A 24,594-nucleotide genomic window follows, 5' to 3' on the forward strand; every position below is an offset into this window, starting at 1 on the left:
GAGGAAGTCTTGGCATCCTCTCTTCTAATGAGCATTCTGGCTGTACTTCTTCCAAGACAGATTTGTTCATTCTCCTGGCAGCATATGGTATATTCTTCCGACACCATAATTCAAAGGCATCAATTGTTTTTTGGTCTTCCTTATTCATTGTACAGCTTTTGTATGCACAAGAGATGACTGAAAATAACCTCTTCCTAGTCTGTCTTAGTCTGGAAGCTCAGCTGAAACCTATCCACCATGGGTGACCCTGCTGGTATTTGAATACTGGTGGCCTAGCTTCTAGCATCACAGCAAAATGCAAGACCCACAGTAGGACAAACTGACAGATGTGTGGAGGAGGTCTCACAGCTTAGGAGGCTAGAAGTCTGAATTCAGGGTGCTGGCTCTAAGAGAAGGCTTTCTGTCTTTGTCAGCTCTGGGGGAGGGCCTTGTTCCTTGATTCCTGCAGACCTTCATGTGGTGTGGCATCCATCTGTCTTCCTCCATCTACCTGCTCGCTTGCTAGTTTAATCTCTTTTATATCTCAAAGGAACTGAAGATACACCCTGTCATGGATTGAATTATGTCCCCCCCCCAAAAAAAAAATGTGTGTAGCAATTTGGCTGGGCCATGATTTCCAGTATTGCGTGGTTGTCCTCCGTTTTGTGATTGTAATTGTATATTAAAGGGGTTTAGGGTGGAATTGTAACAGCCTTACTAAGGTCTCAGAAACCCTGGTGGTGAACTAGCTAAATGATCAGCAGTTCGAATCCACCAGGTGCTCCTTGGAAACTCTATGGAGCAGATCTACTCTGTCCTACAGGGTCACTAGGAGTTGGAATCAACTCGACGGCAATGGGTTTCGTTTGGTTCTTGGTACTAAGGTCTCATCCTGGATCTAATGTAAAGGAAGTTTCCCTGGAATTTGGCCTGCACCATCTTTTATCTTATAAGAGATAAAAGGAAAAGGAAGAGAGTGGGGACCTCATACCATCAAGAAAGCAGTGCCAGGAGCAGAGTGTGTCCTTTGGACCCAGGGCTTCTGTGTGGAGAAGCTCCCAGACTAAGGGAAGACTGATGGCAAGGACCTTCCCACAGAGCCCAAAGAGAAAGAAAACCTTCCCCTGGAGCTGATGCCCTGAATTTGGATTTGTAGCTTACTAGACTGTGAGAAAAGAAATTTCTCTTTGTTAAAGCCATCCACTTTTGGTATTTCTGTTATAGCCGCACTAGATAACTAAGATACACACTAAGCTAATACTGTCTTGTTAACATAACAAAGAAAATCCATTCCCAAATGGGATTATAATCACAAGCGTGTTGTTGTTGATGGTAGGTGCCCTCAAGTTGGTTAGGGGTTAGGATTTTTGGGGAACACAATTCAATTCATAAGAAGCAATCTACATCAAATATAGGTAATTATACTATGGAATGCACTGTAAAAGAAACATTAAAGGAGACAAGAGCAACTACAAAAAGGTGAGTTTTACATAGACGGATAATTAAACTTTTCTCGCAGATACAAAGCAAAAATTAAGTGTAAACATTTTCTATCATTTACATCTGGCGCCCTCTGGTGGTCCTCAAGAAGTTCTTATGTTCCAGAATTAATATTCTGACAGTTATCATTTTATTATATACTATTCAATATCTTGGAGAAAATTGCAAGTTAATTAATAAATTAGATTATTTTATGTTATCGAGATAAATAAACTATATTCAGAATTTTTGAATTATTCACTTTAATTTCCTAGAGCTTCTGAAAATATGCTGGGATAATTAAACTGAGTTCTTCTGTAAAAGTTACCATTAATATCTGAGACGGCAATTTATTCTTGGAAATTATGCAGTTATTAGTATGTGGTAATTGCCAAATAATTAGCTTCAAATGAAAACCACTTTGTTAGCAACTTTACACACCTGCTTCCACACTTACCCTAAAGCAGAATCAAGGGACGGAGACCCACGATAAAATAGCAAATTTAGAAATGTCTCTCCTGAGCGGTGGAAGAAAAACCACACATTGCGAAGCCAAAAACATTAGACTTGTTTTCACATCAAACCATGGCACAGGGTGTTGGCATTGCTTATGAGGTCGTGATACCCTGATTTCCATTTTATGCATTTTATGTTTCAATTCTGCTTCAATTCTTAAAGAACTACAATTTTGACAATAAGATGATAAACCTAGGCACTGCAAAAATTCCCACTCTTTTCTCCTGCTCTAGAGGCAAGAAGAGAGACGTTGAATAAGAAGAAAAAGAGGATGAGGAAAAGCGCTTTTTAAGTGCTTTGAGGTGTACATAGATACAATCTCTGCAATATTCCTAACCTCCTTCCTTAGCGTTTTGTAAATGAAATATACTGCCTTTTCTCACTGCTAATGTCTGTGGTAAGGACTGCGGTAAACCGTTGGTAATTTACCAGAAAATACAAGTATCTTTGAAAGCCCAATCATGGGGTGCTCGCTCCCACAGTCAGACACACACACAGCAGCATCTTAAAAGGAGAGTTCAGCTGCGTCCCGGACACCCACAGCACCTCAACATGCAGCTTTGGGAGGGCTTATAAGCTGCCCAATTGCAAGCATTGGAACCCCCCACCTCGCGGACTTACCTGTGTTTTCCACCCAGCCTAGGCTCTCTGCGTGCGAGGGACGATGGTGGACGCTTGGTTTCCCAGGCGCTGCCGCTGCGGGTCCCATGGCGCACACAGGTGCCTGCTGGAAAACAGCAGTGACACCTCGATGAGATGGGGGAGTGCCAGACAGGGTCCGCGAGAGGGACCTGCTTTCCTGGTTAGCGACGCAGGGCTACCGCAGGCACTCGGCCTGGAGAGCGCGGACTCACCTGCACACTCACCTGCGCAAGGAGCAGCAGCACCCAGAACGCCGCGCAGCCCCGCATACGCATGGCCGGGCCTCCCTTCGCGCCCACGGAGCCCTGCGAGGGCCTCTGGCGCTGCGCCTCCGTGGGGGGCACGTAGCACTGCATCCAGGGGCGCTCTCTTAGAGGGGTAGGGGCTCAAAACTCCCCAGCTGGGTGGTGCGCGAGGCGGCAGAGGACAGGACTGGGCCGGAGGAGGGAGAACTGCCCGCGGGGACTCGGCGCCCGCGCCCGGGTTATTACTGAGGCTCTGCACCGCGCGGGGGGCGGAGTGGCGGCCAGCCCTTGCCCGGACCGTGGGAGCGCCGGGGAGGGGAGGGAGGGGACAGGAGGGCAGGGGGAAGGGTGAGGAGAGGGTGGGAGGAGGGCAGGGGAGAGAGAAAGGAGGGGAGATGAGGGCAGGGGAGGGAGAAGAGGAGGGGGTGGGGAGCTAAGGGCAGGAGGGGTGTTGGGATAGAGGAGGAGGGGAGAAGGCAGAAGGAGGGCGGAGGAGCGGAGGCGGGCGCTTGCCCACCAGAGGTGCCCGCTCTCCGCCGCCCGCGACTCAGCTGGGGAGAGGGGGCCAGGCTGGGCCACGCGCCGGGGCACCCACCTGTGCGGCGGTCCCTGGGGTGATCCGCGCCAGGACCCGCCGCCGCCGCGGTCTGCCGCTCCAATCCCTACCCCCAAGGCCAGACCTTCACAGGCCGGCACCTGCCGCGGAAGGACCGGGTGTGGCGGGGGCGCCCTGGGCCCCACGCGATGGACCCGGTGGGGTTTGCCCTCCCGCTCGGCGGGGAGGATCACTCAGAGGAAGGGCGCCTGGACCTCTGCGCGACCCGCGGACCCAAGCGTACAGGGACCTGCATCTCTCTAGGTTAGGGAAGCTATGGGAGGCGAGCCGCTCTAGGGGAGCCAGCGCCGTTGTGTCTCCCGCTCGGTCTCCTTGGGGTCCGCTCCTGCGGTGACCTGCTCTCGCGGGTCCGAAGTCACCGCCGCCCTCGCTGGCCTCACCCCAAGAGTCTGTGCTGAGCTGCAGGGTGCGCGGGGCAGCGGGTCAGAAGGCCTCGGAGTCTCGGGCTAGGCTGCCTGTGCTTGCCGCGCGAGGGGCCTAGGGGACAGGAGGACGCGCACGCAAATTCGGGCACCAAACCGGCGACAGGCCTGGCCCTTGCTCGGTATAACTTGACTGCTTTAGTGTGAACACACATGTTCGCGTGAGTGTGCGCATGTGCTTTTGTGTAAGTTTGCGCAGGTGGGTGTGTATGTGTGCGTGTTGAGTGCGGGTGCTTGCGTACTGAAGTGAGAGCGTGAATGCAGCTTACGTGCGCATGAAGACACTCTTGTGTCAGCGCGTGGGTGCTGCGTGTGTGTACGTGTGTGTGCTCTCTTACCTCCTGTAGGCCCTGGAGACTGCCTCCTGCCTCTGGTTCCACTGTCCCTCATGCGCAGTTCACCGGGCTTTGAACATTTAGGAGAGGGGGCGGTGACAGGGGTAGAGTGTGGCGGTGGCCTTTGGCCTCCTTTGCCCAGCCAGCTCAGAGCCTTAGGTGCCCCTGGAGAGCTCAGAGCAGAACCCTTGCCTTTGACCTTCCTGAAGTGCCAGGCCAGACCTACTGGGCAGCCACACCAGGACCACCTGGCTGTGTGGGCTGGCCCTGCTTATCAGCTGCGATCTTGGCTTTCTCTTCAATTCTACTGTTCATTCATTTATTTGAAAATACTCTTCAAAAGTGCAAATATTTTTAAATCAAGGTGAACAACAAGAATAGAGTGAAAGTCTGCATCTGGGGGTGGTCTTAAAACATCTGCCACTTGCCCTCTCCCCCACCCCCCAAATTCCTGACAAGTGCCTGGCTCAGTGAGCTAGTATCCTAGGGGGCTTACCCTCATCCTGGAACTAGGAGGCTGGGCTGACCTGGAGATCTCCTACTGTCCTGAAGAGGAGGTAGGTTTAGACCAATGACAGTGAACACTATTTTCCGTTTTGAGAGAAGGGCAGGGAAAGGAGAAGTTTCTCATTATGTAAGAAGAAGTCATTTTGAATATCAAGTAGATACTTGACAGAGAATAAAAGTTGAATTAAACACACAAAGGCAGTGCCTAGCGAAGGGTCTGGGATAGGAAATCCTCAGTAGCTGTTGTGTTTTCCCCTATGCTCTATCCCCTTTCAAACTCAAAGAAGCCTGGGTTCTTTCTCATGTGGAAATAATGGCATTGCAGATTATAGGCATCTCGCTTTGTTGTAGATCTTTTCTAAATTGCATAAACTCTAAACCAAAGCAATGTAAATGGGCACGTTGTGAGTAACGCCACCCTTCACTTATAACCGAAACAGAGAAGAACTGGATTTGTGTGTGCACTAAGGAGATTCTATTTAGTCTGCAATTTTGCATGCAGTGTTTAAACTAACAAGTTAGGTTTCATACAAGTTATGGCTGTATTTTGCCTGAGGATCTTATGAAAGACTTCCGTCCTTCATATTCTTTTCTGAAAGATTAGGGTCACTCTTAATATAACTTTATTTATACAAAATGTAAGAACACGATTTCACTGATATGCAAAAACAATAAGGTCAAATAACTTTCTGCCTTGGAAAGAGCTAAGGACTCATCCAGTGGACCTTTTCATTTTCTGGATGAGAAAACAAAGCCCCATCCATCGCCCCATCCACGCAGGGTGAACGGGACGGTCAGTCACATGACCTGTGGTAGCATGGACACCCAGCCCAGGCTTCATGGTACTTACTCTTTCTGCCTCCAGCTCCCTATCCCCTAGAAAAGGTGGTTGATAAACCTAAACATAGAGAAAGTTTGTCAACAATGTGAAGAATTAGCATTTTAGGAAACCAGAGAAGGACATTTTGATGTAATAACCTTTAAATTCAAAGACTAGGTAAAAAACAAGAGCAGGAGTGATGTGTTTGGTGGATTATAGGAAACTTAGAACTCACCCTGAAGGTTGGCTCTGTACAATGTTAGAAATCAGGCCACACTGGGAGAGGGGCTGGCCATGGTTCCCACAGACCCTGTTTCCTCAAGACCATCCCTCCAGGTTCTGGATCAACCTGGGCAGCTCAGCTCATCAGCACCAACAGGATGACAAGCACTAGGGCTCTAGAGAATAATGTCCTTTTATAGGGTCGCTATGACATGGAATCGACTCGACGGCACTGGGTTTGGTTTTTTTGGAATGCCTAAAGGACCCCTGATGGTGCAATGGTTAAGAGCTCAGCTTCTAACTGAAAGGCTGGTGGTTCCAACCCACCCAGAAGCTCCATGGGAGAAAGACCTGGCGATCTGCTCCCATAAAGATTACAAAAAAAAAAAAAAAAAAGACTAAACCTGTTGCCATCAAGTCGATTCTGACTCATAGCAACCCTATGGGACAAAGTAAAACTGCCCCATAGAGTTTTCAAGAAATGGCTGGTAGATTCGAAATGCCGACCTTTTGATTAGCAGCCTAGCTCTTAACCACTGGACCACCAGGGCTCCCCAATAAAGGCTATAGCCTTGAAAACCCTGCAGGGTAGTTCTACTCTGTCATATGGGGCTGCTATGAGTCACAATCGACTCACTGGCATCTAACAGCAGCAACGCTTGAGGAATATGGAAAGAACAGCAGTGGTTTGCATGCTGATTCTGCTACTGGCTGTAGTATACAATCTGTGTTCCCCTTCACTTTAAGACTTTACTGTCCTTGGGGGAGGGGGAGGCCAGAAAGACAGGGACTAACTAACCAATGAGAACAGATGACATTGGATTTGCAAGCTCTGTCTTCTCATAAGTTTTTCTGGTGGTCCAGTGGTTAAGTGCTATGGCTGCTAATCAAAAGTTTGGCAGTTCGAATCCACGAGCTACATACAACTTGGAAACCCCATGGGGCAGTTCTACTCTGTCCTATAGGGTCACTATGAGTCGGAATTGAGTCAATAGCAAAGGGTTTTTTTGTTTGTTTGTTTGTTTATTCCCTTAAAAAGTCTATTGTCTATTATAACACTACCCTTTGAAAAACTCGTTGCTGTCAAGTGCATAGCAACCCTCTAAGACAGAGTAGAACTGCCCCCTAGGGTTTTCAAGGAGCAGCTGGAGGATCAGAGCTGCCAAACTTTTGTTTGGTTAGCAGCCAAGCTCTTAACCACCTTACCACCAGGGCTTCATTAGCTTCTGCTAAACATTCTTCTGGAAACACTGGTGGCATACTGGGTGTTGATCAAAAGGTCAGCAGTTTGAATCCACCAGGCGCTCCTTGGAAACCCTGTGGGGCAGTTCTACTCTGTCCTATAGGGTTGCTGTGAGTTGGAATAGATGTAATGGTTTGGTTTTAAACATTCTTCTAATGAGTAAAAGCCCAGGTAAAAAAAAGGCTGAAGTTTGGTGTATCAGTTAACTATTGCTGCACACAAAAAAAATTCCATAATTGAGTGGCTGTTATGACTGAATTGTGCCCCCTCCCAAAAAAAAAGTGGAAGTCCTAAGCCCTATACCTGTGTTTATGACTCTGTTTGGATACATGGGTTTTCTTTTGCTATGTTAATGAAGACATACAAAAATAGAATGGACTTAAACCTATTTCCCTTCTGAATGTTGTCTCATAAAAAGAGCAGAATACACACACATACACATACATGCACAGGGAAGACAGACACATGTATACAAGCAAAGGACTGCCAAGGGTCACTGGCGGTAGACACCAGACACTAGGAGAGGGCATCACAGAAGGAAATAATATGGACAAGACTCTGATTTTGATTTTTAGACTCCAGAGCTGTGAGAAAATAAATTCTGTTTGTTATTGCCACCCTCTTGTGTCATTTCTTGTTTAAGGCAGCACTGGGAAGCTAAGACAGTGACTGAAAGCAAGAGCTACTGTTGCTCATGAACCTGTGTGTTGACAGCTATCTGGTGAGCTGACTGGCTTGTTCATCTTGGTTGGGCTCCCTCGCAGGGCTATCTGCTGCAGGTGGGCCAGGCACCTGACTTCACTTGGATTCTCTCGCATTTCTAGAACAAATGGGCCAGCTCAGCTGTAGTTCATGTGATTTCTCATCCTCCTGCAGACCGGTCTGGGCTTGTCCTCAGAGTGGTGGCAGAGTTCCCAGAGAGAGGACAACAGCACAAAAAGCCTTTGAAGCCCAGTCTTGGAGGTGCCATTCTGGCACTTATGCCATATTCCATGAGCCAAAACTGTCACAGGGAAGCCCAGATACATGATCTAAGGAAACGGACTCCATCGCTTGATGGGAGGAGCTGCAAGGCCACCTTGCAAAGGCGTCAACACAAGAAGAGGCAGAGAAATGTGGCCATTTTTACAATCAGTCGACCACTCTCTCCTTCCAAGCCCTATCCTCCTTGCACATCTTAATTTAAGGAACATGGTGCTCCAGTCTTCTGTGCTGCCCAGGTAAGTGGCCTGGGCGCTGAGATAGGCATGATGATAGGGAACCGTGTGTTCTCTGCCATTCCTCCCAGGAGTATCTGTAGAGCAGTGCCAGACCTGGAAGCTGACAAGATGGTGCTGGAGGATCAGGCCGTGGTGCTAGGAGAGGGGAGATGCCACTCAGAGGGGAGGCTCCCGTGTCCCCTTTAACCACCTTATGCTTCTCATCAGCCTCCCCTGGTGCTATGGATTGAATTATGTCCACTAAAAAATGTGTGTGAACTTGGCTAGTCCATGATTCCCAGTATTGTGTGATAGTACATGATTTTGTCATCTGATGTGATTTTCCTATGTGTTGTAAATCCTACCTTTATGATGCTAATGAAGTGGGATTAGGGGCAGTTATGTTAATGAGGCAGGACTCAATCTATAAGATTAGGTTGTGCCTTGAATGAATGTCTTTAAGATATAAAAGAGAGAAGTGAGTAGCAAGACAAGGGGGACATCATACCACCAAGTAATAAGAGCCAGGAGAACAACAAGTCCTTTGGACCTGGGATCCCTGCACTGAGAAACTCCTCAACCAGGAAAGATTGATGAAAAGAACCTTCCCCCAGAGTGGGCAGAGAGAGAGACAGCCTTTCCCTGAAACTGACACCCTGAATTCAGACTTCTAGTCTCCTAGACTGTGAGAGAATAAATTTCTCTTTGTTAAAGCCATCCACTTGTGGTATTTATGTTATAGCAGCACTGATAACTAAGACAGAATTTGGTACCAGGAGTGGGGTGCTGCTCTAACAGATACCTAAAATGTGGAAGCAGTTTTGAAACTGTGAATGGTTAGAGGCTGGAAGAGTTCTAAAGTGCTTAATAGTAAAAGCCTAGATTGTCTTGAAGAGACTTCTGGTGGAACTATGGATGTCAGACAATTCTGGTGGGGGCTCAGAAGGAAATGCAGAGAGCTGTTACACTGGAGATGACACAGACAGTGAGTAACAGCCGCAGAGAAACAGCAGCAGCAGAATGAGGAGACCAGCGTGAAACAGCACTGGAGCCGACCCACAGAGCCACACAGCTGAGTGCCTTTGTGCACAAGGCTTCCTGGTGGAGTAGAGTGCCTCCAGGCACTTATCAGTGGAACTAAAGAGCTTTGGAACACTTGCCCCAGCAGGGCAGACAGTAAGGCCCAAGGGGCTGAGAGGCCAAAGAACCAGGATGCTGAAGCTGAAGAGACCAGGAACACAGGAAGCAGAGTTGTCTCAGTCTCAAAGAGGAGGGCCATGACCTCTGGGGTCTCAAAGGGTAAAGTCACCACAGATGAACTAGGAGAATGGGGCCACCCAAATATAAGGGAACAGGCTTGCTGCTCCAGTGGTCCTGGGAGGCAGAGCTAAAGCCCAGGGCTGAGGGGCCTCCACTCAGAATCTACAGAGTGTGGCCAGTACCTAAAGTTTGGAGAGCAGGCCATTATGTAAATAGTCTCAAGAAACAGAGGATTATTTTCAAGCCTTGAGACCCACCAAGAGGGCTTGTGTAATGTGTTCTGCTGACTTGCTTGGTGCCTGTTATCCCTTCTTTCCCTCCAATTAGTCCCATTTGTAATGGAAATGTGGAGCTTGTGGCTGTTCCGCCATCGTACTTTGGAAGCAGATAACTTGTAAATTTTTGGATTTTGGACTTGGGAGTTGATTTAAGACTTTTGTTATGATATCATGCGGTGAATGTGTTTTATATGTGGCAAGGACGTGAATTTTGGTGGGTAAAAGGGTGAAATGTTATGGGTTGAATTATGTTCCCCAAAATACGTGTGTCAACTTGGCTAGTCCATGATTCCCAGTATTGTCCACCATTTTGTCATCTGATGTGATTTTTCTATATGTTATGAATCCTATCGTTATGATGTTAATGAGGTGGGATTGGGGCAGTTATGTTAATGAGGCAGAACTCAGTCTACAAAATTAGGTTTTGACATATAAAAGAGAGAAGTGAGCAGAGAGACAGGGGGATCTCATACCACCAAGAAACAAGAGCCAGGAGAATAGCACATCATTTGGACCCGGGGTTCCTGCACTGAGAAGCTCCTAGACCTGGGAAGACTGATGACAAAGACCTTCTCCCTCAGCCAACAGAGAAAGACTTCCCCTGGAACTAGCACCCTGAATTCAGACTTCTAGCCTCCTAGACTGTGAGAGAGTAAATATCTCTTTGTTAAAACCATCGTATTTCTGTTATAGCAGTGCTTGATAACTAAGATACTTGGTGTACCTAGGAAGGGCCTTATTTTCTCCATTTGCTGGAAGTTAATAGGTTAATCGGTATGAAACAATAAGGCTTTTTATTGATTGAGAAGGAATGGCAATGAAAAATTGTAACATAAATACACACTCATGATCTTCTTTTTCACCCCAATGTCTAACTGAGGAGATAACAACTAACTCTGTCAAGCTTAGGAGCATCTCACAGGGGGACGTGGCTCCCTCTGTCTCTGAGGCCTGGGGCATCAAGGGAGGGCAATCTCTAGAGGCTGTAGGGGAAGGTGCTGGTGGAAGCCCTGGGCAGGTGGGGAAATAGCTGGCTCAGTTGCTGTGTGCTTCTCTCCCCCAACCCCAACCCCAGGTGTCTGGGTAGTTGGCACCATCCCTCCCTCATGCAAATGCACCAGAGTTCTGTGGACTTGGAGGTTTAGCCCCAACCCCTTCAAGACACACCTCTGACATCAATTTGATTTTTCTTCTTTTTCGCTTCCTGTATTACATGAGCCCTGTTAAAGTGTATTTTCTGATTTTTTCTTCAGAGTGCTGATTTCCCCTTTTTACTTGTCCCATTGTATTGATAAAGTTTGCCATTTTGTATTTACTTTGCATGTTTAAGAAGCCATGGTGGTGCAGTGGTTAAGAGCTCGGCAGTTCAGATCCACCACCCACTCCTTGGAAACCCTACAGGGCAGTTCTACTCTGTTCTATAGGGTCACTACGAGTCAGAATCAACTTGATGGCAACATTTTTTTTTCCGCATGATTAATAAGAATTTGTTTACTGAGTAAATCATTGTCTATATTTTTTACCTCTATTTTCATCCTACATTTTCTCATGATTTCCTTCTCTTGTTTCCTCCAGGTCAGCCCCTCTTTACTCCATAGGGCATAGCAGGAGTTTTATGACATTTCCTTTTGGCTCCTGAAGGAGCTCATTTCCACATGTACACTCATTCTACCTCTGCATCTCCCAAATGAACTCTCCCTTCCATTGTTTTACAGTATCTTTTTTTTTTTCCCCCAAAGATGCTTTTCTTTCACTCCATTCTCAGATAGGAGCCATTCACATGCAGGCTTGTCTGCAGCCAAGGTGAGGGGGCTGATTGTTTCCCTTAGTGGCCATTGGTGCAGCGGCGTGAGCCACTCCTGTCGCGTCAGATGGCTCTCCTGGCTCATGCTGAGGCCCTTCTCTAACAGGCTTTAACCAACCACACCTCCCCTCTACTAACATGGCATGCCCCTGGGACTCAGAATCATTCTAGAACATAAACTTTTGAATTCCCAGTGGCCATTGCCATCTATGCTTCCTCCATCTTTGCCCCTAGCTTTGCCATCAGGTTCCAGAAAAGTTCACCTCCCATAAGCCCTACAAGACTGAAGAATTGATGCATTTGAATTGAGGTGTTGGCCAAGAATGTTGAACATACTGTGGACTACCAGAAAAACAAACCAATTCATCATACAGGATGTACAACCGGAATGCTCCTTAGGAGCAAGGATGGCAAGACTTCATCTTGCTTACTTTGGACATGTAATCAGGAAAGATCAAGTGCTAGAAAAGGACATCATGTTGGTAAAGGAAAGGGTCAGCAAAAATGAGGGAAACCCTCCATGAGATGGATTGACATGATGGTTGCAACATTTGACTCAAACATAGTAACAATTTTAAGAATGATGCAGGACTGGGCAACATGTTGTACGAAAGGACACCATGAGTAAAAGCTAACTTGACGGCAACTAGGAACAACAGTGAGCCCTATTTACTGCTGGCCTCTCCATCTCATGCTCCCATAGGGTACTCATTTGATGCTTCTTATGGACCATCTGCCCAGAAAAGGAGGACTGTGGCTTTTTTTTTGAAGGAGTGGCATTTTTTTGAAGGAGTTAGGGAGTCACAGTATCGGAGTGGGGAGATGGGTAGAAGGTGGCAAAGCTAGGAAGGGAGACATCAGTATGTGTTCATTTGTCAATAAATAGGTGAGGAATGACGGTGGACTTGACAAGCATGTGGCCATGGGGTGTCTGAGAAGTGGATGCACGTCGAATTCATTTAAGAGATAGGGCTGGTTGTGGTCTGTGGAACACAGTTTGGACGGCACTGGCATAGAAGGCGGTGAGCTAGGAGTAGAGATCAACAATGAAGTTCAGTCAGGAAGGGATCCCAGAACTCACCCCGTGAACCCGGTGTATGGCACCTTGTGCCCGGCCTGGGACCCATGGCACTGACTGAGGCATATGAAGTGGATACCTCACCACTCCCACCAGGAGCTGGCTCTTTCTTCTTTCCTTAAAAAAAAAAAAAAAGTTCTTTTCCATTTTCTCCCTTATTTTTTCCAATATCCTTTACTTTTCACTCTTAATCCTTTATGTACTCGGACAACCCTTTAGTGAATTGTATGGATTACACCTTGACATAAAGAAAACAAAAATCCTCACAAATTGACCAATAAGCAGCATCATGATAAATGGAGAAAATATTGAAGTTGTCAAAGATTTCATTACTTCAATGTTCATGGAAGCAGCAGTCAACAATATAAGCATAATTGAAAGAGGTTAACAAAAATAATATATTTCATAATTTACATAGTTTTTTCAAGGCTCAAAAAGAAAAATGAAATAAAATTCTGTTAAAATTCTGTCTTGAAGAGGGAATCTACAGACACTACATTGGTAACCGAAAATCATTGGAATAAGCAAAAAAATCCTTTTGGAAAGTTAAAGGTAAATACTGGTGGTAAAAATAAGAAAATATACATAAGAAGAAAAAAAGTAAACAGACTTTGACTACCTAGGAAATAAAAAGCAGAAAGAGCAACAAAAAAATGAAAACTGGACGTCACAGTCTTGATAACCGAAAAACGTAAAACAATATTTTTATATTGATGTATATACAATATGTTAAATTTGATTATTACAAAATAAAGACTTAGATTTTGTTAAAGAAACAAAATTCAATCAAGTATACTCCAATGGCAAAGGAAAACTGAAATATTAAATGTAATTAATTTATTTAATGTTGGATTAATATTAAATTAATTAAAATATTTATCAGATAAATACAATGAAATGGAGAGCAAGGTGTAACCCTGGGCATGTTCTTTTATCTCCTGGAGTCTCAGTTTTCTCATCTGTATAATGGACAGGAATGGACTACCCAATACCCAAGGCATGCATGAGTTTACTTGTGCTTACTTGCTAATTTGTACTGCGCAATTTCACCTGTCTTTCACCACATCAAATGTGTAGTAAAACCAAATTGTGCACTACAGATTAGTAAATTAGCACAAGTAAGTCTGTGGGTACCTTTCTTACTATAAGCCCACGTGTATCTTGCTTACTGGTTAGTCTGCTCCTGTTAATATACATGATAAAAATAGACTCTATCTCAGAGGGTTGTTTTTAGGACAAAATAAGTTAATATTTATAAAGGAGTTAAAACAGTGCCTGGAACATAGAAACTGATATATAAGTGTTATTTAAATGAAAAAAGAAATACACATTATCTTGAAAAAGTAAAACAAATGGAAAAAGATAGTTGGCAGCATCAAATCAGTAAAGACCAAATCCAGCATGGACATCAACATTTTTTTTGCTTCCAAATTCAGTTGATTTACATGGGAAATAATTCCACTGATCCTTCCAGAATAAAGATTGCATCTCTTGAACTGAGTGGAGCATTCCTGCAGGCTGAAGACCAAGAACTGCAGAGCAAATCTGTTGTGACAAATTTGATTCATTTTCCCCATATCATATCTCATTTATAAATACCTCCAACAACTGGAAAAACTGCCCATCAGACTCACAAAAATTATGGGATAAAAGAATACAGTCTTGCTGTTTGAGAAAGTGGCTGGGAAAAGTCTGGCCAATTTTCAGAGAAAAGAATCTCATCCGTGATGTTGCAAACACCACAGTGTGTGTTGTGTTTAATGCCCCAGGACAGATTCAAGTGGAAAACCCTTCTCTGTACAACTAATTAGCATTATGATTCCATTATTGAGCAATTTCAGTTCAGCTGTCCTATTTTGTCTTCATGGGATGAAAAAATCCAAGTTCCCAAATTATGAAATTCCAAATTAGTAATCAGATGATACCATTTTACAGACTAAGACCAGGGTGCTTACAATTGCATTATTAATGTTCTCTTATGAACAAAATTAGTTTTTAGTCTCTAATACAGCTAGGGAGCCCTGGTGGCATAATGGTTTTAATGGGTTAATGGCTTGGCTCCTGACCAAAAGGTCGGCAGTTCGAATCCACATCTGCTCCTTGGAAACCCTGTGGGGCAGATCTACTTTATCCTACAGGGTCACCATGAGTTGGAATCAACTCCAGGGCAACTGGTTTGTTTTGTTTGTTTGTTTGTTTTGCTTTTTAATATAGCTAGATCACAAAAGATTCTATTGATTCCTGATAACTGAACAATCATTTCTTTGGGGAAATTTGAATTCTCAATTTTTGCATCTTAATAATTCAAATAACTCTTCTCTAGCTCCCTCTGTCTGTTCCCTCAAATGAACTGATCAATTTGACCAGTGTTTCCCCAACTACCTTAGGTTCTATCTAGTTTGATGAGTATACAAATCTGATAATATCCTTTAAATCAAATCAAAATTTTAAGGTAAACTAAATATATAATGTTATTATTGTTGTTAGTTGCCGTTCAGTTGGCTCGGACCCATGGCAACCTTCTGTATAATGGAATAAAATGCTGCCTGGTTCTGGACCATCTCCATGATCTTTGCTGTGTTTGAGTACATTGTTTAGGCCACTGTTTCAAATATATAATAACTGAAGCAAATTAAATCAACAGAAATGTAACTCATGCTTTTTCAAACTCTATCTTACTGAAATATTTGACGTGCCCTGCTTAGCAAGGGTAAACATTCAATTGTGAGTCACCAATTTAGAAATTGACAAACCACATTGTAGGAAAAAAAAAAACACCGTTGGTAATCCAGTCCTAGACAAAGTCATTCTCATTTTTTCATTTGCCAAGTTGGAAGGTTCCTGTGTGGAGCGAATGGTTTGCATTGGGCTCCTAATATAAAGGTTGGTGGTTCAAGTCCAGCCAGTGACATCGTGGAAGAAAGACCTGGGAATGTGCTTTTGTAAAAATTACAGCCCAGAAAACCCCATGGGGCAGGTCTCCTTTGTAGCACATGGGGTAGAGGTGAGTCAGAATCAACTCCATGGCAACGAGCTTGGTTTTGCTTTTTTTTTGGTTTCAAGTCTTAAAGGTTCAATTACATATACCTCTTTCAGAAAAGTTCATCACGTCCTGTCTCCTTACTTACTTTATCCTCTGAATTACCCTTCAACTACCTAGAGTTAGTCACATCATGTAAATTTTCGGTGACAAGGTTAATTACTTTTGATCAACTTTTGTTCCTTAACCCCCTTCTCTCCCCTAAATTCAAGTCCCTTGTTGGGAAGACTTCTCATTGCTTTGCTCATGGTTGTAGCCCTCATCCTCAGACAGTGCTCCTTAGATGGTAAGGTTCAACTTGTGTTAGTTCTCTGGATGATGGACATGTTACCATCAAGTTGATTCTGACTCATGGCGACCTCGTGGTGTTACAGAGTAGAACTGCTCCATAGGATCGTCTTGGTTGTCATCTTTATGGAAGCAGATCTCTGAGTCTTTCCTCTGCAGAGACACTGGGTGGGTTTGAACCATTGTCCTTTCTGTCAGTAGTCAAGCACAAGCCATTTGTGCCAACTCAGGACTCTAGATGATGGAACAGGTCTGCATTTGAGTTTAAGTTGCATGATACTCAGAAAAGTCTAAGGTTCTCACCTTCTCGGGGCAGTAACAGAGTAGCTGAGATATTCTGCTCTGTCCTGAAAAACTTCAAACTCTGCTTTAGTGATAGAAAGTAAGAGCACTGCCATGTATATTAGCATGCAAATTGCTGGGAGAATGACATTAGTTTTCTGCCCAGAGAGAGCGGCTGGCCCAGAAGACATTGTCTTCCCAGGTGGAATGCTTCTTAGCTGTGGACATATAATATCTGTGCCCTTTCTCTCATCTGCCAGCTCAGCTGTTAGCAGACAGTGCAAGAGAATTTGGACCTTTGTGTTTTAGTAACATGGAGAAAGTTGAAGCCTTTCATTTCAAAATCTGTCCACATATTTTAAATTATTTGGGCTTCTCCTTTGTCATGCCTCAGGGCAGAATGACTAGAAGGCAGGAAGGGTTCTATCAGATTCCAGGAAAGAATCCAGATCAGGGGAGGCCCAGCTGGGGCTGGCAGACTCTCAGTGTGACACCTGGCAAGCAACCCGGGGGTTGCCAATGAGCTGAGCTGGACCACTGAATAACAGATTGACAGATTGTGTGAAGAATCCAAGAGACAGAAACATTTTGAAGACATGGAAGGAGAATTCAGGCAGATAGGAAGGTTCTAAGAGAGAAGGACAAGCAAGATCAGAGCAAAGGGTAGATATCAAAAACGAGGACTGGTCTTCTGCTGGAGATGCAAGCTATGAAGAAGAGAGCAAGCAATGTAAGATTCTGAAGACGTGTCAGTAAGACTGCTCCTACACTCAGCCAGCAACTTCTCCTCCTTCTGTGTCCACTTCTTGTCCTTCTGGGTGCCATGTGTGGCTTCGGATATAAGTACCACTGCTGTTGGGGCTCATGGTCCTGTAATATACTGTGTGTTTCCACTTCCATGATGGAATCTCTGCCCCTGGACCTATCCACAAATGTGGCAGCAACTCAAAGAGTGGACAATAATAGCAAGGGTACAGTTTGTAGTAATCCCTTCTCAGTTCTATCACCCTGCCTTGTGCACAGACATCTGGGTGCTGACTTGATGGAGGTGCTTCCTGGGACAGCATATTTCATGGGTTTCCTGAAGACCTAGAGTAGTGGGAGTTTGACGTGCTCCTCTGTCCATCCTGGACTTGGCTCTAAAAAGAAATACATGTGTATTTTATGGGCTTTGTTGGAAAGAGTGGCAGTGAAAAGAGAAGAGACAGTTTTTTAATTGGGGAAAACCCTACAAGGCCTTGCTAAATTACTGTAGCTTGTCACTGAAAGAAGGCAAAGGGACAAAGCACTGGCCGTGGATCTGGTCTATGGAGCTCCTGCCATTGGCCAGCCCATGCCAGTGCGCTCTGGGCCCTGGCTGCAGCACTGCACACTGTAAGCCCCACCTACATACCCACACATATGTTGTTGTCCATCTGGGAAGCAGGAGCCAGGCGCAGCAAATAGTGGCCGGTCAGAACCAGGAAGAGAAACCCCATTCCTCCTGCAATGTCCCTCAACACCCGTGCTGACAAAACTTGACATCATCCTACTGGAGGGAGCAAACCCAAACCAAGCTGGCTGCTAAGGAGTTGACAATGGCTCATGGCGACCTCATGCGTGTCGGAGTAGAATTTTGTTCTCTGGGCTTTTCAATGACTGGCTTCTCTGAAGTAAATCACCAGGAGAAATGCCTAGCAGTCCAGCCCATAATTGCAGAGCAGGTATTGAGGGTGTATTCAGAGCTGAGGGGCAATTAGCTGAGAAGTGGCACCACTTCCAAAGCCACCTGTAACCAGAGGCTGAAAGTAGCTCGGTGTCATCCCCATTCCCAAACATGTCCAGATATAATTCAATACTGCTAATCACAATTTCTGCAGTGATATCCCAATAAAAATATACAATGATATTTTAAAATGCCCCCAACACAAATATTACTTTCCTATTATCAAATCTGTGGAGAGAATTTAGAGTCCAAATATTGTCTTTGCCATGGCACAGTATATCCAAAGAATTTGTGTTCATTTCCTGAAGTTAAAGTTTGCTATATCTGGGGTCATTATCCAGTCTGCTACAAGCAAGAAGCACTAAATGTGTGCCCAGGATTCTATCTGCGACCTGTCTTTTAGCAGACCTGGAGGGGAGGGGTGAGGGGGTGAGAGTCTATATCTGCCCTAATGCTTAAAAACCTTTTAAAGTGACTGAAACGTTGCTGGTGCTGCAGTGAGCTTTTACCAGAACAGCCCTGGTGGTGCAGTGGTTAAGAACTCAGTTGCCATCTAAAAGGTCAGCAGTTCCAATCCACCAGCGTCTCCTTGGAAACCCTATGTGGCAGTTATACTCTGTCCTACAGGGTCCTTATGAGTTGGAATGTACCCAACAGCAATTTTTTTTTGGTGGGATTAAGAACTTGGTTTGGCACTTTGACTGTTTTTTTCTGAGAGTAACCTGAGCAATCAAGATGCCTTTGTTTCCCAAAATAGCTGGCCAAGTAGAGGCTACGCAGGCCTCACACTTGTGGAACTAACTTCAGGAAAAGGTAGGGAGGCCTGATGCAGTCATGCATATTCATTGATTGGCTCAATCATACCTGTGCATTAAGGCCCTGGTCATGCATATTCATTAAGGTTCCAAAAACTAAGGGGTCCTGGGCCTTGGAGCACTCTCTTTTGGGGCCTCCTGGATCCGTTAGGACATCATACATGGGAGACAGAGCTGCATGTCCCTGGGGACAATGAAGGCCCCTTCCTGGGAAGCTCTCTCAGACCTTGTCTGATGCATCTCTTTGCTTGTATACTTTCTGGTTATAACAAATGGGTAACTGTAGGTAAAGGTAACAGTCTCCATGAAATTTGTGAGCCACTATAGACAATTAATGAAACTACAGGAGCAATGAGCCAGCAGGGGCTGGCAGAACAGAGTTGATTTTTACAGACCTAGCTCTGGGTGATAGAGAAAGTCTCAGGCACTAGATGGGGAAGATAAATTCCTCCTGGCTTGTGACCTACACCCAGGTTGCTAGAGAGAAAGAGAGAGGGAGATTGAGAGAGAGAGAGGAATTGCCACGTAAGTGGCTGGCACCAAGGTATGGAGATTTGGGAAGATGAGGCCTGGATCCACTTCCAGCTGGAAACTGGATTCATGCTGATCCTTACCATGACGTTACTGATAAAGTTTGGGTTTGCACACCTTACTCCTTCGGTAGTGCAGTTGATGGCACGGTGATCTTTGCGGGAACAGAAATGTTTTTTTTTTGCCAATAATGTAATTCCTGCCTCAGCTCCTGCTCTGGTAGAGGCTTGCCTGCCATGGTCAGACCAAGGTCAGCTACAGTGGCCAGCCAAGTAGGCCTGTGGGACCAGCTACCCTGTCTGGGCATGAACTCCATACCTGTGAAACCAGCAAAAAGCCTGAGTCACCTCCCAACACCAGCTGCCCAGGGCAGACCCTGCAGAGCTGGGCTCACTGAAGTCTCCCTCAGTCCCCAAAGCTTGTCCTCACCTGGGTTGCAGGAACCTGCCAGGCCGTGAGGCACATGCTAGGGCTTTAGGGGGATATCTATCAGCTTTTCCCCTTCCCCAGCACGGACCCTGTAAAAAGATAGATACCGGAGTCAGACAGGTGGGGTCCTGAAAGGTAGTTCTATTACAGGTAAAGCCTGTTAGTGCAAATGAGGAGCTACAATCAAGCCTTAAGTCATTCTCATCCTGAAACAGACTCACACTCCATTGTCACATCCGTTAACCTGTTGTCTTTCAGTCTCATGAACCTGTCATTTCAGACTCATAGTGACCCTATAGGACAGAACAGAACTGCCTCTTAAGTTTTCCAAGGTTATAATCTTTATGGATATTTTTCGAAAATTTCTGTGTTCAGTTGGATAACCTTTCTTGGGAATAGGCATAAATATGGATCTCTTCCAGTCAGTTGACCAGGCAGCTGTCTTCCAAATTTCTTGGCATAGACAAGTGAGCACTTCCACCGCTGCATCCGTTTATTGTAACATCTCAATTGATATTCTGTTAATTCCTGGAGCCTTGTTTTTCACCAATGGCTTCAGTGCAGCTTGGACTTCATCCTTCGGTACCATTGGTTCCTGATCACATGCTACCTCTTGAAATGGTTGAACGTCAACTAATTCTTTTTGTGTATTCCTTCCATCTTCTTTTGATACTTCCTGCATCATTTAATATTTTCTCCATAGAACCCTTTACTATTGCAACTCTAGGCTTGCATTTTTTCTTCAGTTCTTTCAGCTTGAGAAGCACCGAGCATGTTCTTCCCTTTTGGTTTTCCATCTCCAGTTCTTTGCACATGTCATTCTAATACTTTTTCTTCTCAAGCTGCCCTTTGAAATCTTCTGTTCAGTTCTTTTACTTCATCATTTCTTCCTTATGCTTTAGCTGTGTGACATTCGAGAGCAAGTTTCAGAGTCTCTTATGACATCCATCTTGGTCTTTTCTTTCCTATCTTTTCAATGACCTCTTGCCTTCTTCATGTATGATGTCCTTGATGTCATTCCATAACTTGCCTGCTCTTCCGTCATTAGTGTTCAGTGAATCAAATCTATTCTTGAGACAGTTTCTAAATTCAGGTGGGATATACTCAAGGTCGTATTTTGGCTCTTGTGAACTTGCTCTGATTTTCTTCAGTTTCAACTTGAATTTTCACACAAACAATTGGTGGTCTGTTTCACAGTTGGCCCCTGGCCTTGTGATGATATTGAGCTTTTCCATTGTCTTTTTTCACAGACATAGTTTGATTCCTGTGTATTCTATCTGTCAAGGTCCATGTGTATAGTCTCTGTTTACGTTGGTGAAAAAAGGTATTTGCAATGAAGAAGTCGTCAATGCAGCATTGTTTGTATCACCAAGGCCATATTTTCCAGCTAGCGATCCTTCTTCTTTGTTTCCAACTTTCACATTCCAATCACCAGTAATTATCAATGCATCTCGATTGCATGTTTGATCAATTTCAGACTGTAGAAGCTGATAAAAATTTTCAATTTCTTCATCTTTGGCCTTAGTGGTTGGTAGGTAAATTTGAACAATAGTCTTATTAACTACTCTTCCTTGTAGGGCATGGATATTATCATATCTCTGACAGCGCTGTACTTCAGGAGAGATCTTGAAATGTTCTTTTTGACGATGAATGCAACACCGTTCTTCTTCAAGTTGTCATTCCTGGCATAGTAGACTGTATGATTGGCCCATTCGAAATGGCCAATACCAGTCCATTTCAGCTCACTAATGCCTAGGATATCGATGTTTATGCATTCCATTTCAGTTTTGATGATTTGCAATTTTCCTAGATTTATACTTCATACATTCCAGGTTCTAATTATTAATGGATGTTTGCAGCTGTTTCTTCTCATTTTGAGTCATGCTACATCAGCAAATGAAGGTCCCGAAAGCTTTACTCCATCCACGTTATTAAGGTCGACTCTACTTTGAGGAGGCAGCTCTTCCCCAGTCATCTTTTGAGTGCCTTCCAACCTAGGGGGCTCATCTTCTGGCGCATGTGATATTGACTCAATTGTGACTCATAATGATGCTATGTACTACAGAATGAAACACTGCCCAATTGTGCGTTATACTCACAATCATTGTTATGCTTGAGCCCAGTATTGCATCCACTGTGTCAATCCATCTCATTGAGAGTCTCCCTCTTTTTCACTGACCCTCTACTTTACCAAGCATGATGTCCTTCTCCAGGGACTAATCCCTCCTGATAACATGTCCAAAATATGTGAGAGGTAGTATCTCCAACCTTGCTTCGAAGGAGCATTCTGGCTGTACTTCTTCCAAGACAGATTTGTTCGTTCTTTTGACAGCCCATGGTGTATTCAATATTCTTCCCAGCACCACAATTCAAAGGTGTCAATTCTTCAGTCTTTCTTATTTATTGTCCAGCTTTCACATGCATATGATGTCATTCAAAATACCATGGCTTGGGTCAGGCACACCTTAGCCTTCAAGGGACGTCTTTGCTTTTCAACACTTTAAAGAGGTCTTTTGCAGCAGATTTGCCCAATGCAGTGCACCTTTGATTTCTTGACTGTTTCTTCCATGGGCGCACATTGTGGATCCAAGTAAAATGAGATCCTTGACAACTTCAATATTTTCTCCATTTATTATGATGTTGCTTATTTGTTCAGTTGTGAGAATTTGATCTATGTTGAGATACAATCCATACTGAAGGCTGTGGTCTGATCTTCACCAGTAAGTGCTTCAAATCCTCTTCACTTTCAGCAAGCAAGGTTGTGTCATCTGCATAACACAGGTTGTTAATGAGTCTTCCTCCAATCCTTATGCCCTGTTCTTCATGTCCAGCTTCTTGGTTTATTTGCTCAGCATACAGATTGGATAGGTATGGTGAAAGAATACAACCATGAGGCATACCTTTTCTGACTTTAAAACACACAGTATTCCCTTGTTCTGCTTGAAAGACTGCCTTTTGGTCTATCTATATACAGATTTCTTACCAGCACAATTAAGTGCCCTGGAATTCCCATTCTTTGAAATGTTATCTAAAATTTATTATAATCCACATAGTAGAATGCCTTTGCATAGTCAATAAAACATAAGTAAACATTTTTCTGGTATTCTCTACTTCCAGCAAGACTCTTATCAGCTAAGATATTCCTGGTTCCACAACCTTTTCTGAATATGGCTTGAATTTCTGGATATTCCGTATTGATAAACTGCTACAACCATTTTTGAGTGATCTTCAGCAAAATTTTGCTTCCATGTGACATTAATGATATTGTTTGATAATATCCACTTTCAGTTGTATCACCTTTCATGGGAATAGGAATAAATATGGACCTCTTTCTGTTGGTTAGCCAGGTAGCTGCCTTACAAATTTCTTGGCACAGATGAGTGAGCACTTCCAGTGCTGCATCCATTTGTTGAAACATCTTAACTGGTATTCTGTCAATTCCTGGAGCCTTGTTTTTCACCAATGCCTTCAGTGAAGCTTTGACTTTTCCCTTTAGTTCTTGATCACATGCTACCTCTTGAAGCGGTTGAACATTGACTAATGCTTTTTGATATAGTGACTCTGTGTATTTCTTCCATCTCCATTGGCTCCCTGAAGAGGTCAGAGCCTGACCCACTAAGGTGCAGAGAACATGTGCTTTCTACAGAAAAACAGACCCGAAAATAGAGGACCCCAAAGGAGGGGCGTAGAGCACCCCAGGTTGTTCTCTGTATCCCATTGGACACTGCTTCCTGGGGGCAGAATGTGCAGAGACAGGTGGGAGGAGAACTGCAATGCATGCAAGTCATGAGCATAAGTCCTTTCTCCTGCAGGGACATAGGTGGTACCTCACTAAGAAGAAGCAGAGGATGGGACTCCAGAGTAGCAGAAAGGAGGTGGTGGGCTGGGAATGTCAACCTCAGCCCCAAAGGTGTGCCCCTCCTCAGCACAGCATCTTCTCTGAGTTTATGATGCACCTGGCCCCAGGGAACTCAGTGGTGATGCTGGCTGTGAGCTGGTGGCACTGTACCCACCACCGCCCCAGACCTTCATTTACCTGCAGTGATTTAAAGGGCTTATTCCAAGGATTGAGCTTATCAATATACGGTAGTGGTAGGCAGATGCAGGAATTCTGAGTTAATTGGTTAGGATGGTCTGGGCACTGGAATTGAAAAGGTCCGGGTATGTTGATTGTACTGCCTGTGTTGAGAACCTTGAACCTGGAGAAAAAAAAAAAAAAAACTTCCTCGGAGCTGATGTTGAATGTTAAAGGCATGTTCTGGAGAAGCTACCATAACACCCCTGGGTTTAGGAATGAGTACCAACTCCTTGAGAGAGAAGAGTTTCATCAGAACTACTTAAGCTGAACTGTAACTATCTAAAAGCAGACATGTGGACCTCAACCTAGAGTTTGGTTATAAGCCTCCAGCAGGAAGAGTGCCTTTTCCCCAGCAAAGGGATAAAGTCTTTCATGAGCTAGAGGGAGGAGCTAGGATGTGAGGTAGGGGGAAGAGGCAGGGATATCAACACAGGTGTGGGGATTGGAGAACTGGGGTTTACCAGAGAAGTGAAGGGAGGGGGCTTTCATCTGGTTCCTTCAGGAACTCTCAGCCATGGAGAACTCTCTGCCTCAAAGAACAACTCCCAGTCCTCCCTCTCCACCGAGGAGGAGGGGAAGGGAAAACCTTCATGGGGAGAGGCCCCACAAGACTGAGCCCCACAACTCACCAGAGAATAAGTTTTATTTTAAACATTAATAACTTTTTAACCAGACATTAACCAGTTGCCATAGGGTAGACCCAAGCCTCGAGTTGCAGTACCGAAAGATCCTACAGGGAAAATATTGAATGATACAGGAAGTATCAAAAGAAGATGGAAGG

General features: G+C 44.6%; 1 protein-coding gene across 1 annotated transcript in view; it reads right to left on the reverse strand.

The window, feature by feature from the left end:
• Window positions 1-2,891, reverse strand: part of ADAMTS16 (ADAM metallopeptidase with thrombospondin type 1 motif 16) — a 290,702-nt gene extending 287,811 nt beyond the window's left edge. The window contains exons 1-2 of the mRNA XM_049858762.1: window positions 2,829-2,891; window positions 2,596-2,701 (exon numbers count right to left, since the gene is read on the reverse strand). Of these exons, the coding sequence (XP_049714719.1) occupies window positions 2,596-2,701; window positions 2,829-2,891 (169 nt within the window). The remainder of the gene's footprint in view (window positions 1-2,595; window positions 2,702-2,828) is intronic.
• Between the last annotated feature and the right edge of the window lie 21,703 nt (window positions 2,892-24,594).

Source organism: Elephas maximus, chromosome 2, assembly GCF_024166365.1.
Source record: "Elephas maximus indicus isolate mEleMax1 chromosome 2, mEleMax1 primary haplotype, whole genome shotgun sequence".
Taxonomy (NCBI): Eukaryota; Metazoa; Chordata; class Mammalia; order Proboscidea; family Elephantidae; genus Elephas; species Elephas maximus.